At 42.3% G+C, this 13,043-nt stretch overlaps 1 protein-coding gene across 1 annotated transcript in view; it reads left to right on the top strand.

The window, feature by feature from the left end:
• Positions 1-10,345, top strand: part of cacna1fb (calcium channel, voltage-dependent, L type, alpha 1F subunit) — a 45,720-nt gene extending 35,375 nt beyond the window's left edge. Inside the window, exons 40-48 of the mRNA XM_076277163.1 lie at positions 1,083-1,210; positions 2,518-2,652; positions 3,097-3,347; positions 3,697-3,720; positions 3,845-3,967; positions 4,367-4,524; positions 4,823-4,935; positions 8,966-9,301; positions 10,073-10,345. Coding sequence (XP_076133278.1) covers positions 1,083-1,210; positions 2,518-2,652; positions 3,097-3,347; positions 3,697-3,720; positions 3,845-3,967; positions 4,367-4,524; positions 4,823-4,935; positions 8,966-9,301; positions 10,073-10,345 — 1,541 coding nt within the window. The remainder of the gene's footprint in view (positions 1-1,082; positions 1,211-2,517; positions 2,653-3,096; positions 3,348-3,696; positions 3,721-3,844; positions 3,968-4,366; positions 4,525-4,822; positions 4,936-8,965; positions 9,302-10,072) is intronic.
• Positions 10,346-13,043: the final 2,698 nt, after the last annotated feature.

Genomic DNA, 13,043 nt, shown 5'->3' with positions numbered 1-13,043 from the left:
ATGATAATGTATGAGAATTGTCGCAGAGAATTGTATGAAAGCAACTGATACATGTCCAAAAGCATTTGCAATTTGTTCAGAGGAAGGAGAAATTGCTACTATAATGTGCACAAATGACTAAATGTTGTGGAGGTTGAACTAATAGTTATGAGAATTTTCATTCTGATCTGAGAAAAACACCAAAGTGACTGAGAAAAACTGTAAACTGATTGTACTCTTGGTGTCCTTGTAATCATGTTACGTTTGTCTATAGCTTAACAATATGATGGTAATGGATTCATAATCCATGATTAGAGACCAGATCAAATGTACACAATGAATATTTTGCATAGCAGTAAAAGCAGTGAATGTAACTGTAAATCAGTGCATAGTAAATTATATTTCATAATACTAGGGTAATAATGACATTTTTGTCTTTTCTGAAGCTTAATGACACATTAAGATTGAGACCATTCAAAACATTAACAATAGAATGCATATTTCCCAGAGTGTGAATATGAAATGGAACACATAGCTACACAAATAACAGTGATATCGACAAAATGAATAGATATAAACACAATAGACCTCTGAAGTTCGCCTACAAAAAAGAACCAAAACGGCCACCTTTGCCCATTTAAGGAGATCCAGTTGTTAATTAAAGCTAACTATCTATGGCAAGTTGCATTGAAGTTAGCTCTGGGGTAGCAAAAATCTAAGTGTGCCGCCTTCACATACTGGAGATCACAGTATTCACTCGAAGGCAGAGGACAAAAGTGTGTTCAGGAAAACGTCTGCATTTCAGACTTTTTCATCCCCGCGAGAGTTTAATAGGTGCAATAATTCAAAATCCCCATGTTATTTTCCCATAGGAAAAATCACCAGATACCAGATTTCAAAGATGGCAGGTTTTTTGTAGGAAAACTTCAGAGGTCTATGACCAAGATACCCTATGTGTTTTGTGGTGCATTCAGGACATCTCTTAGCTGTGGTACTTTGAAGAAACGGACATGAGTTATTTTATTCTGGGATACTGCTACTGCTTGACCAGGTGGTGTCTGTGCAGACCTGGGAAACTAAGATGCCCTTGTTCTGTGTTACAGATGAGGAAGTAACAGTGGGGAAGTTCTACGCTACCTTCCTGATCCAGGATTACTTCAGGAAGTTCCGCAAGCGGAAAGAGAAGGGGGATCTGGGGGAGCCAGACCCTAAAAACCCTTCTGCTTTACAGGTATTTGGCATAGACAGGTTCCTGGATGGTTGAGCATCTTACAATACCACATGCTACATGCACATTTGTATGCCCTATATATTTTTTAAATCAGGGTTCCAACGGGTCATGGAATTTCTGGAATATCATGGAATTTTAGAAAGTCTATTCCAGACATGGAAAGTCGGGGAATTTTATAATTGTTGGGGCATAGTCATGAAATATCAGGGAATTTTGTTAAAATTTAATTGCCAAAATACATTAATACAAATATATTTCCGCAGAATTGGTGTATATCTGGTTATTAGTTTTTCTTCTTGCTTGAATAGCCCAACTGTGTTTATTCAATACCTATTACGGTAATTCATCTCCCGCTCTTAAAAAGTAAAAGATTCTTGAATGCTTCGCAGGTGCTCTGAAATCATTGGTCTGTATATTGTACTATTCATTATATAGTAAGTCATGGAAATTCAGGTTTTTTGTCAGGGAAAGGCAGGGGAAAGTCATGGAATTTTACATTTGACTTAGAGTGGGAACCCCCAAGGTTTGGTTAACCAGCAGACGGCCCATGCTCAAAACAAGGCTGTTTTTTCAATCAAGCCAATCACCAAGGGAGTCTGTCTTGATGGTTTTCCGAACCAGTGAATCTCTAGAGATCTAGATGCATTGCGCTGTGGAATGCGTCACTTGGGCCATCTATGGAAATGCGTACCCTCTTGTGCAAGCTGCCGAAATGGCGTTCCTCTATCCTCGGTGACAGCACGTGGGTGGTTTTCCTCGCGTACATGGAGCACGTTGTCCTTGATGCGTGTGTGGTGTTTTGTTTCGTTATGTTTTGTTTGTTCTGCATTCCCTCGGGTGTGTATGCATTAGTCTGTGCAAGCCAATAGGATAATGAGTGGCACTTTTATTTTTTAACTAATATGTGTCAGTGTAATCTCCAGGTGTCTGTGTACCTCTCTGTACATCAGTGTTGATATGTCAGTATGAGCATGTGTACGTGTGTGTTGGTGTGGACATGGTAGTATGTGTTGATGTATGCAAGTGTCTGTTTGTGAGGTGTGTTTGGTTGTGTGTGTGTGTGTGTGTGTGTCTTTCTGTCTGTCTGTGTTTGTGTGTGTGTGTGTGTGTGTGTATGGGGGGGCATGTTTGTTTCCAGCAATGAGCGAGTATGCTGCATCTTCCCTGTGTGTGTGTGTGTGTGTGTGTGTGTGTGTGTGTGTGATCTGATGTGTGTGTGTGTGTGTTAAGTGATGGTTTGACCGGAAGCTAGTCCTGGCCAGCATATATACTCTGGACCCCTCTCTTTCCGCGTGCAGCTGTGTCAGGCTGGTCTGCGTACCCTGCAAGATCTGGGGCCAGAGATGAGACAGGCCCTGAACGCCGACATGGAGGAGGAGGAGGAGGAGGAGGAAGAGGAGTGCATGGAAGAAGAGCCAGAGGAGGATGACCCTCACTATAAGGTTGGTAGCAAGGGTGACCATGGGGTTTTTGGTACATACAGTATGTGGTTTGTCCGATTATCTATACAAATAGGAAAGTCGTGTACTTTTCAGCTAATTGAGTATGTGTAGACAGAATGATTTTGAAAATGTTGGCCCCAGCCGTGGCGCAGCTGGCTGGGGCACCTGCACTGTATGCCGGCGGCCCGGGTTTGGTTCCCGCCCCGTGGTCCTTTCCGGGTCCCGCCCCGACTCTCTCTCCCACTCACTTCCTGTCGTTCTCCACTATCCTATCCGCAATAAAGGCATAAAAGCCCAAAAACAAATATACTTTAGAATGATTTTGAAAATGTTAAATATAAATAGACAGTTATGGCCAATTTGGATGCTTCTCCCTCTGGACCAAGCCCTCTGGACCAAGCACAGGTCGTCCATATCTCACCTCTCCTGGGTTTGTTTCCGCAGGGTGAGAATGGCTATGCAGGGCACTCAGAGCCCTCCGCCAAAGACCGCCGGGCCTCCATGGGCCACACGCCCACCAACACCTCCGTCCCTCTTCCCGGAGAGGGCGTCTCCAACGGCGGGTTGTCGCATAGGAGCGCCCTGGCCAAGACGCCCAACGGAGGGGGGCTGATCGAGGACGACATGAGGAGGGACGACAGGAGGTCACACCACTCACACTACAGGAATGGCGTGATCGACCAGCCACCCAAGAGGTCAGGAATCACACACAAGAGCCAAGTGATATCAATGACCAGTGCCCTGATGAAACTAGGTTACCTACATAAGTGAAGTTCAATAATATTTGGAGTAAAGCATCCCTTCTGTGCTGTGGTCTTCCCTATAGAATTCACTGTAGATATCATGGGTGGTCTGATCTTACAATTGAATCTCACAACAGTTTTTGACCTTTCCTGTCTGAGATGATGTATTACAATACAGATTATGCACTTATCTACTTAAATACTTTAATACAGTATATGCACACAAACTGACTCTACATATACTGTATTATGTTGTGGGTGCTTGTTACATGAATTTGTTATTTGTCATTTTTTCTAATAGAAATTCCTATTACAAGTACTCTCGGTAAGCAGTTCATTCTATCCCATCTTGTGTTTTTTTTTGTTTTTTTTACCGTTCTCAAACTCTATTTTAAATTCATGGAAGTCCCTAACTTGTCTCAAATTAATCTCTCATCTCAACCGACCAGGAGGGAGCCAAGGGACCACTATTCGTCTCGCAGGAAAGATCTGATGGATGGGGATGACGGCTACTCCGGAGAGCAGGGCTATTACAGGGAGGACGATAGTGAAAGCATTATCTCAAGAGAGGGGTAGGCGAAAAGAAAACCCACAGACATGTTTTTAAACTTCAAAATGAATAAGTCCGTAGTGTAGAAATAGAGAATGAAGTCATTCTGAATGTATGAAATAGATGATGTGTCTGCACGTTTATGCTATATTTACATCTCATGGAAGTAATATGCGTGTGTTCAATTAAGCATAATTGGTGATTACTGTACACATAAGTCTTACATTTGGTTTGCATTAGTTTCAGTATTATATACAAATATCTAGACACAATAGACCTATTGCCACAATTCATCATTTGTCTTATTCATACAGGGCTGAAATGATAAGATGCAACTTTAGTTAATTGTGATTATTTGAATGAGTACTGTATATTTTTGTAGAGGAGGATGCATGATCACAGCATTTCTGATCTGATATAGGCAAGGCTATCCCGGCGAGCCACTGAGGTACCCTGGACATCGCAACCAGATGTACGACTCACCTTCTGCCCACTCTGTTTACGCCAACCAGTATGCGAACGGATACGGAGAGGCCAGAAGAACTGCCCGTCGACGCCTTCTCCCCGCAACACCTACAGGTAAGTGGCTATCTGGGCTCTGTCTGCCGTGGTTTTCTCCTATGGTGTGAGATGTTGCTGTGTGTGTGTGTGTGTGTGTGTGTGTGTGTGTGTGTGTGTGTGTGTATGTATGTTTGGGGGGACTTAGGACTTGTTGTCAGTGTGTGTGTGACATTGTGCTCACTGCTCAGTTATCATATTTGTGTGTTTTGTGTGTGTGTGTGTGTGTGTGTGTGTGCGTGTGTGTGTGCGTGCGTGTGTGTGTGTGTGTGTGTGTGTGTGTGTGTGTGTGTGTGTGCGTGCGTGTGTGTGTCTGCAGGTCGCAAACCGTCTTTTAACATCCAGTGTCTGAGGCGTCAGGGCAGTAGTGACGACCTCCCCATACCTGGCACCTACCACCAGAACTCTCCGCCCTGCAGAACACGCTCACAGGTGAACACAAACCATCCTCACAATCACACCTTTACCAAGTGCTGCTTTTGGAGGGTATTGCTGTTAATTGCTAGGTGTTAACATACCACATTTACACATACTGTATATGCATGCCTACAAAGACAGATTTACCTAAAACACCATTTGGAAACCATTGAAATAAGAGACAGAGAGAAAGAGAGAGAGAGAGAGTGAGAGAGAGACAAACACCATTTGGAAACCATCGAAATGCTATTGAATATGAAAGTTGAAAGTTTCCCAAAGTTATTAATGATACTGTGATACTGTAACTATCCCATCCCTCACATGGCATTTCTTTCTGAACTGAAGCAAATTGTCATAGAATGTGCTTGTAGAATATGTATTCCTTTATTCTTGTATCCACCAGTTTTAAACATTGATATTAAGTCAGTATCTTGACACAACCCTTTTTGTTTTAGTAGAATTTTGTTTATTTTTTGTAGTCTTTTTGGTGCGTTTTTAAATGTACAACAATGCAAGGTTCGAAGCAAAAGTAATCTTTACTCACAAGTAGTGATGTTACTCAAAGCTTTGGGGCATGTGATAAAAAAACAACCAGTTGTCAAGAAAAGCTTTGTATTGGAGCTTGATTTGTAATAATCATGTGACCAGTGATGTCAAAGCTTCATTTGACACAAACCCATGTTTGACCCAAATCTGATTCAAAGGTTTAAACTGCACGCCTTGTGGTTGCGGTGGTTTGTCCTGTGATGCAATGCAAGTTAGGCGAAATTTGTGGGTATACACCTGATTTATTGAGGCTACTTCTCTGTTTAATATTAAAGTTGACTGATATTTAGCAGACACTTTTATCCAAAGCAACAGACTCAAAACTCAGGAATCAAACCAGAGTCGACCGATTGTCGACGTTTTCACTGCTCCACCACGCCTGTTTGTGAATGTCATTCCTTTACTAACAGGAAAATGCCCCTAGTCCACAATGTATTGCATACCAAAGAAAAATAGCCAAATTAAAATCTGACTTAGAAATAAAACAGAAATACTTCACAGCGCAACACAACAACAAGCAAACATGAACAAACACACAAACAAAGACTGACCAAGAACTAGTAAACATGAGGGTATAAACACACAGGACTACACATTTGAGGGGGCAGCCATGGCCTACTGGTTAGCACTTCGGACCTGTAACCGGAGGGTGCCCGGTTCGAACCCCGACCAGTAGGCACGGCTGAAGTGCCCTTGAGCAAGGCACCTAACCCCTCACTGCTCCCCGATCGCCGCTGTTGATGCAGGCAGCTCACTGCGCCAGGATTAGTGTGTGCTTCACCTCACTGTGTGTACACTGTGTGCTGTGTGTGTTTCACTAATTCACGGATTGGGATAAATGCAGAGACCAAATTTCCCTCACAGGATCAAAAGAGTATACATACTTATACCTATACATGGCACAGGTGAACAGAAGGTAGGGACCAAGACTAATAATCAGGAAAGGTGAGGTGGGGCGGAGACACAGACACAAGGAACCACAGATGCACATGACAAGGATAAACAAAGGAGCACATGGAACAGGACCAGTGCTCGAATTATGTGGGAGCCAGAGGGAGCCGAGCTCCCTTAGAGTGAGGACTGGCTCCCATGAAAACAACATAGTCAAAAATCTGAGGGGGTCTCTCATATCTGAAGGTGCCTGGCATTGTAATTTAATCTTAAACAATACTCATTATCCTTCCCTGTGCGATCTCTTAGGCTACCATGGACGTCCTTAGGCCTATTTTGGGGGCGTTGAAGCCACCCTAAGATGATCAAAAGTATATCTCACAAACGCGTCACTCAATACAGGGTAAACCATAAGAATAAACAGCAGACCTTACCGGACACGACAATATGAAGCATTCTTCTGTACAGTAAGCCATTCCCGAGTTTTCCAATTGCAGCACATTTCTACAACTTTGAGCTGAAATTCTAATGTTATAGCCCAAAATAAGGAATCAAAGAATCAAAAGTTGATCATGACATGCACAGATCAACTGAGCTTTGGATAGATATTTCTACCATCATGCTTCAGTGACATGAATGTAACAATCATGAGACTGTTTCCTTGACATATGCTGCCATAAGTATGATCACATCATAATTTCACAGATATGGGTAGCCTATACTGTCTTGAAAATGTATATATAGCATAATAGATTACCCTTACAATGACCAAAGAGCTTAATAGTAAAATTACACTGAAAATAGCCTAGGCCTCAAAGAACTAATATACAGTATGACTTATCTGGTTAAAAAGGGTCATAGCTTGGTCTAGAGTGCAATTGTTTAGGTTTGAATATTGTTTGATGATTGTTTGATTATTGAATGATCACATAAGTTACCAGTAGTTTGTAGTAGCTATAGTTAAGCACTACCCTAGTTCAACTTAAAAAGAGCACTGATCAAATGATACAGGAGAGGAAAGGCGGAGAGAAAAGGCAGTGTGTAATTTCTCAATCCGTACATCTGCTTTTATAATTCCATGGTATTCTGTAGTCAGCGATGGCTCAAGAGACGATTGTTGTGCAAGTCTAGTCAGTGTTCTCTTATTCAGGTTTCACTTCACTTATGAGTAACCCCTTACAAAAAATAACATCATCATAACATCAATCATATACTTTCCCAGATATGGGTAGCCTATACTGTCTTGAAAACTATATAGCCTAGTATAACAGATGGCCCTTACAATGAGCTTACTGTAATAGTAAAATTAGGCCTACACTGAAAATGGCCTAGGCCTCAAAGGGTACCTACTGTACAATTCGTTGAAGCCCTTTTAAGGTGTGATGAAATTTTACCTAAAACCCTGGGGGCTAAGCCCCCCCTGTCTTTCAATCATAGTGACGTCCCTGTCTCTTACCATTAAAGACTTTTATATATAAAATATAGGCTACTACTGGACCTACCCTACGCTCTTGAACACAGCATGACTGCTCTTCACCACCACACCACTAGACTATATAAGCAAACTGCATACGATCGATTTGACAGAACTCGCAAGTCCGAAGAAGTCACCCTGCTTTGATGCGAGTGTTTTGTCTATTTACATAGGCGTCCATTGGGCTAGCCTACATGGTTTGATACATGCTGAAAAAGTCCTGTTTGCTGTTGAACTTGCGCTTCGCCTCTTCTATGTTTATTGACAAACCCATAAATTATGACCCATAATACAGCCTACTTCAATGATTGTGTGAATTGATCTGTAGCTATCCTCTGCCTATGGTTCCAGATAGCCTACGGTGGTCTGGTTCAAATGAGTTACGTTGTGAAATTGAGAATGACACTCTATTCAATGACACTAAATTGTTTAGTCTATTTCTTTGTATTGTGAAATTGAAATGAAATATGGACTATTGCAATCAATAATATGTTGAAATGAATTAAAAGGAATCAATTTCTATGAAAAATCTCTGTCAGCTGTGTGCGTGTGTCAAGTTATAGCCTAGGCCGACCGTGCGCATACTGCGCAAAAACACCACTTGCGCCTAGGCTATTTAATTGTATCGCCTTGGGATGTGCCAACTTTTTATGAGATAGAGAGATCCCCTTAAAGACAAAAAGATAATTCGAGCCCTGAACAGGACACAGGAAGTAAACAAAGGCTAACAGGAAGTAACATGGGAAGCAAACACAATGGAATACAAAATCATAGTACAGACAAGGAAACAGGACAAGACCCTTACAAATCTGAAGATGAGAGAACGAGCAAGAGACAGACAAACAGACAGACAGACGCATACACAATTCTTTTTTCACACAGATGTTTAAAAATTCTGATGTTCCATGTTTTGTACCATGCATGAGGACCCATATTGTGGTAAACATTAAACCATGTGTATCACTTGGCCATAAAAATAACCCTAAAATGACATCATCTTCTGTTTGGACTCTCTCCCTCTATCTCTCCCTCCCTCTTTCTCTCCTTTGCTCTTTCTCTCTGTCCCTCCCTCTCTCTCTCTCTCCCTGTATTCCACCCTCCCCCCCTCTCTCTCTCTCTCCCTCCCTCCTTCAGGCGTACGGGGGCAGCTATGAGACCAGGCGCAGCAGCAGCCGGTCCTCCACGGGCTCCTCAGCCTCGTGGGCCAACCCCGGGCCGCGGCGCGGTCGCCTGCTCTACGCCCCCCTCATACTGGTGGAGGAGGACGGGGCCTCTGGCACCGGCGTGTGGGGGGACAAGAAGGCGCCCGGAGCAAGCATGCCCGCATCAGGGCGGCCGGACTGGTACGGAGCGCCATCTGGGACGGGCGGCGGCCAGCCCTACCGGGCCTACACCACCCTGAGGGTGCCCGCTCAGCTTGGCCCGCACTACAGTGAGAAGAGGGGGAGCGCCGACAGTCTGGTGGAGGCGGTAAGATGCCACACACACCTGACCTGTCCAGAGAAACGCACAGTAGAAGCCCTGAGTACAGTGCTGCACAGCTGAGCATAGTGTATGGTGCTACAATGCTGCAGAGTGCAGAGCACTATGGAATCAGTGTAAGATAAGATCAGATAATCCTTTATTAATCTCACAATGGGGGACATTTAGAGTGTTACCACAGCAGAGAGAATAATGAAATATAGGAAATATAGGAAAAATGTATTATAATCAATTAATCAAATAAAATAGAGACCACACTGTCTGAGACTACTCATTTAAAAAAGAATGGCATCCATTAAGAAAATGTTTAGTGGTTTACCCCCGTTGATAATAAAATAAATAATGTAGAATTAAATAGCTGATCATACTCAGGCCATAATTCCTGACCATTCCTAATTGTAAACTCTATGAAGGCTCTTGAACCTGTATAATGGTAGTTGCCACAAGCAGTTAGCTTATCCTCCTAGCATTAGAGTAGTTATTTTGTTGTACTCATATATAGACATTTTTGCAAATATGGATTATCACCCATCCACCTATGCACATAAATAGTGGAACGATTTTAAACTGAAGATCTCTGTGGGTCCTGAGAAACTACTGCAGATGTTGCAGTCCACTAACAGACTGAATGATATACTGTGGATGCGGATTATGTGTTAACCCAGATTTTTTAAGCCACTAGAGCCAGTGTCTGTGTCTGTGTCTCTGTGTGTGTGTGTGTGTGTTTTTAACTGGCCTCATTTTGCGGCTTTACTGTAGGTCTTGATCTCTGAGGGGCTGGGTCTTTATGCCAAGGATCCCAAATTTGTGGCCTTTGCCAAGCGAGAAATCGCTGATGCCTGTCAGATGACCATCGACGAGATGGAGAGTGCCGCCAGTGATCTGCTAAGCCGGGGCAGCGGAGGGGGCGGGAGCTCGAGCGGCTTCCTAAACCACACGGACATGGGGCCCATGTACAGCGACGAGGAGCCAATCCGGAGCCGGGACGAGGAGGAGCTGGCAGATGAGATGACCTGTGTCACATCGTTCTGAGACGCCAAAAGGACAAATCAGAAGGCCGAGGAGGAGGGAGCAAGAGCGCGGCTGGCCAATCAAAGAGGCCACAGAGCATTCTGTGCTTGACAGCATCAAGGGCACACAAACACACTGCAGAGAAGGAGCTCCGTCTGATCAGAGATCAGAGAATATGTGTGATCATCACAGATACTGGAGAGAAAGGTTAGATTTAGACCTAAGAAGAATATGTATTAAAATATATAATTTGTAAAAAAAAAATAGTTATTACTTAAAATATGCTGTATGTATATTACATTGACTGTACATATACATATTTTAAATACATATCAGCTTAAAAGATGGCAAAAGCACAAGAAGATGGTTGGATTGTAGAGTTGAGTTCAAAGGCAAAGAGGACGAAAAGAGAGTGATCATGTGACAGAAAGAGAGAAGATCACAGGGGATTGGACAGGCGGAAAGAGAGAGACAGGGATGCAGGGCAGTCGAGAGAGAGGAGAGGGACTGAAACTGAGAGACACTGAGTGAGTGGATGCGGCACAGCAGCATCTGATGGGAAGACTCCTTCTGAACTGTCTACAGGACTCCATGTTGTACATGCAATATATATATACATAGTTTTTTTGATATGATCAAGTTGCTAAAGGGATTCTACTGTTCTTGACCATTTGGTACATTATCACACACATACAGTAGAGAAAGCTTTTTGTCTTTCTCTGCCTCTCTCACACACCACACACACACACAATATTTTACACAGTACCCCTTTGAACAGTAGACATCTCAGTGGTTATGTACTGTCTCTCACCAAAATGCCAACCCTCTGTCCTGGTCTTATTTTACCAGTAACTTTTTGTCTTGCATTGTTGTTTTTCTCACTGTAACTGTCTGAATTGTTTTATTCCGTTTTACTGTGTGTATGAAGGGCATGATTGATCTTAGATGATGTACTGTGGTTTTTGATATGTCCCATTCATACTTGAAGGTTTTATGAGTTAGAGGAAAAATGTATGCACTGCATTTAGTTGATTTAGGTCATTTTGTACCAAATTTTGTCATACACACCATTTTGTATATTCAAGTGTATATTTAAAGCCAGTTCAATATTCACCATCATGTAAGGAGCTAATATCAGATTTATATCGAATAACACTGAAACAAATGTATTGAAATTTTATTTACTGATGGATTACTATGTTTGTAAATGAAAATACAAAGTTTAACATTTAACTTAATGTGTCTGCTCCTGCCATGACATCTACACCACATAGCTGATATCACATTGATGTTCTTGTTCCGAAGCAAGTGCACTTAGGAGGGAAAAGTAATTTTATTAGAGTGGGCATAGGGCTAAAATGCAGGGTAACATGAATACATGCACTAGACAATCACATGGTGTCAAGCTGTTAAAGTAGACATTTTTGCCATGTTAAATATGAATATGTCATTTGTAATTGAGTATAACAGTTCTATTTGTAAGTCCTGACACTCATTCCACTTACATTTAGTTATTATGATATTTAAATGGCTTTTAATAAATGGCTTTATTATACAGTACATAATTCTATGAATTAAACTATTCTACTCATCTAGACAGTGAAGTAAAAGGTTATGTGACCACACAAAGGCATAACTGTGAGACTATAGAGGTCTATTAATAAAACTGACTGGAAGAGTGGGACCTATTGTTTGCCACTGGAAGGCCACTGTTTCAAACGCTTCACCCCTTCAAAAGGCCACTCCATTTTCCAGATGGCCTCAGCGCTCTCCGAGACTGTTTCAGGGACTCACCACAAGGTCCCTTGACATACCATTCCAAACCAAAAGGTTTGTTTGTTTGTTTGTTTAATTTAAGGCCATTTCCGCAACTAAGGCTATTTAATGGCCAGAGCACTGCACTTATAGAAACTTAAATATGTTTCTTAAAATCTATGCTAATAAGATATTCTAAAACCTTCAAAGGTGGGACCTTACTAAAAACATCAGCTATAGAATTTTGATGATAAAATTGTTGTCTTTTGGTTTTCAAGGCAGGACAACAGATCCAAATATGTCTCACTGACAGGGGCGTTTTTGCAAAATTGGCATAATGGACCACTCCACCACTCAATAGAAAGCTATGAGCGAATCTTGAATGTCCTATACGGCATCTGGTATAGACTATTTGATCATGTCTGGATTGAAAAGAAAAAAATAGTCTCTTCCTTACAGTAGGATGGATTTCGTATAGCTTGTTGTTGGTACATTGGTCCCATTCAGATTCCAAACCAAAAGGTAAAACCTAGAGCCTCTTCAGGCACATACCTGGAAGCAGACGTGTAGGCTCCTTAGGGTCAGATCTGCAGGGTGTCATACAGTTGCTCTGTGAGACGCTGTGTTAAAGTTCACCCCGTTTGGAGTCGAGAGCTACTAATTAACATATTGACAGACGGAGCGCAGCAGCATTCACAGCTGGCTTCCTCTGGGGGCCTTGGCATTGGGTGGAAAGAGCTTAAAGTAATTGCTATGGTGTTGTGTAGGGAAACAGCTCCTCACTGACAGAAACTCCCAGTCACTAATGTGTGTTCCACCATACAATATATGTCCAGTGTCCACACATGTATGAAGTGCAAGAGCCTTGTCATTTGGCTGTTAATATTTGTTATTTCTTAACCGCCATCTGTAGGAAAAGTATGAAATATATGGGCACATTCGACTTCATGCAGCGGTGAGCAGA

This window comes from Alosa pseudoharengus, unplaced genomic scaffold (assembly GCF_046254945.1).
Source record: "Alosa pseudoharengus isolate Yale_2024_CS ecotype anadromous, Long Island Sound unplaced genomic scaffold, YU_APseudo_1.1 YU_APseudo_1.1_scf_9, whole genome shotgun sequence".
In the NCBI taxonomy this organism is placed as follows: Eukaryota; Metazoa; Chordata; class Actinopteri; order Clupeiformes; family Clupeidae; genus Alosa; species Alosa pseudoharengus.
This window is presented reverse-complemented; position numbering and strand designations above follow the sequence as displayed.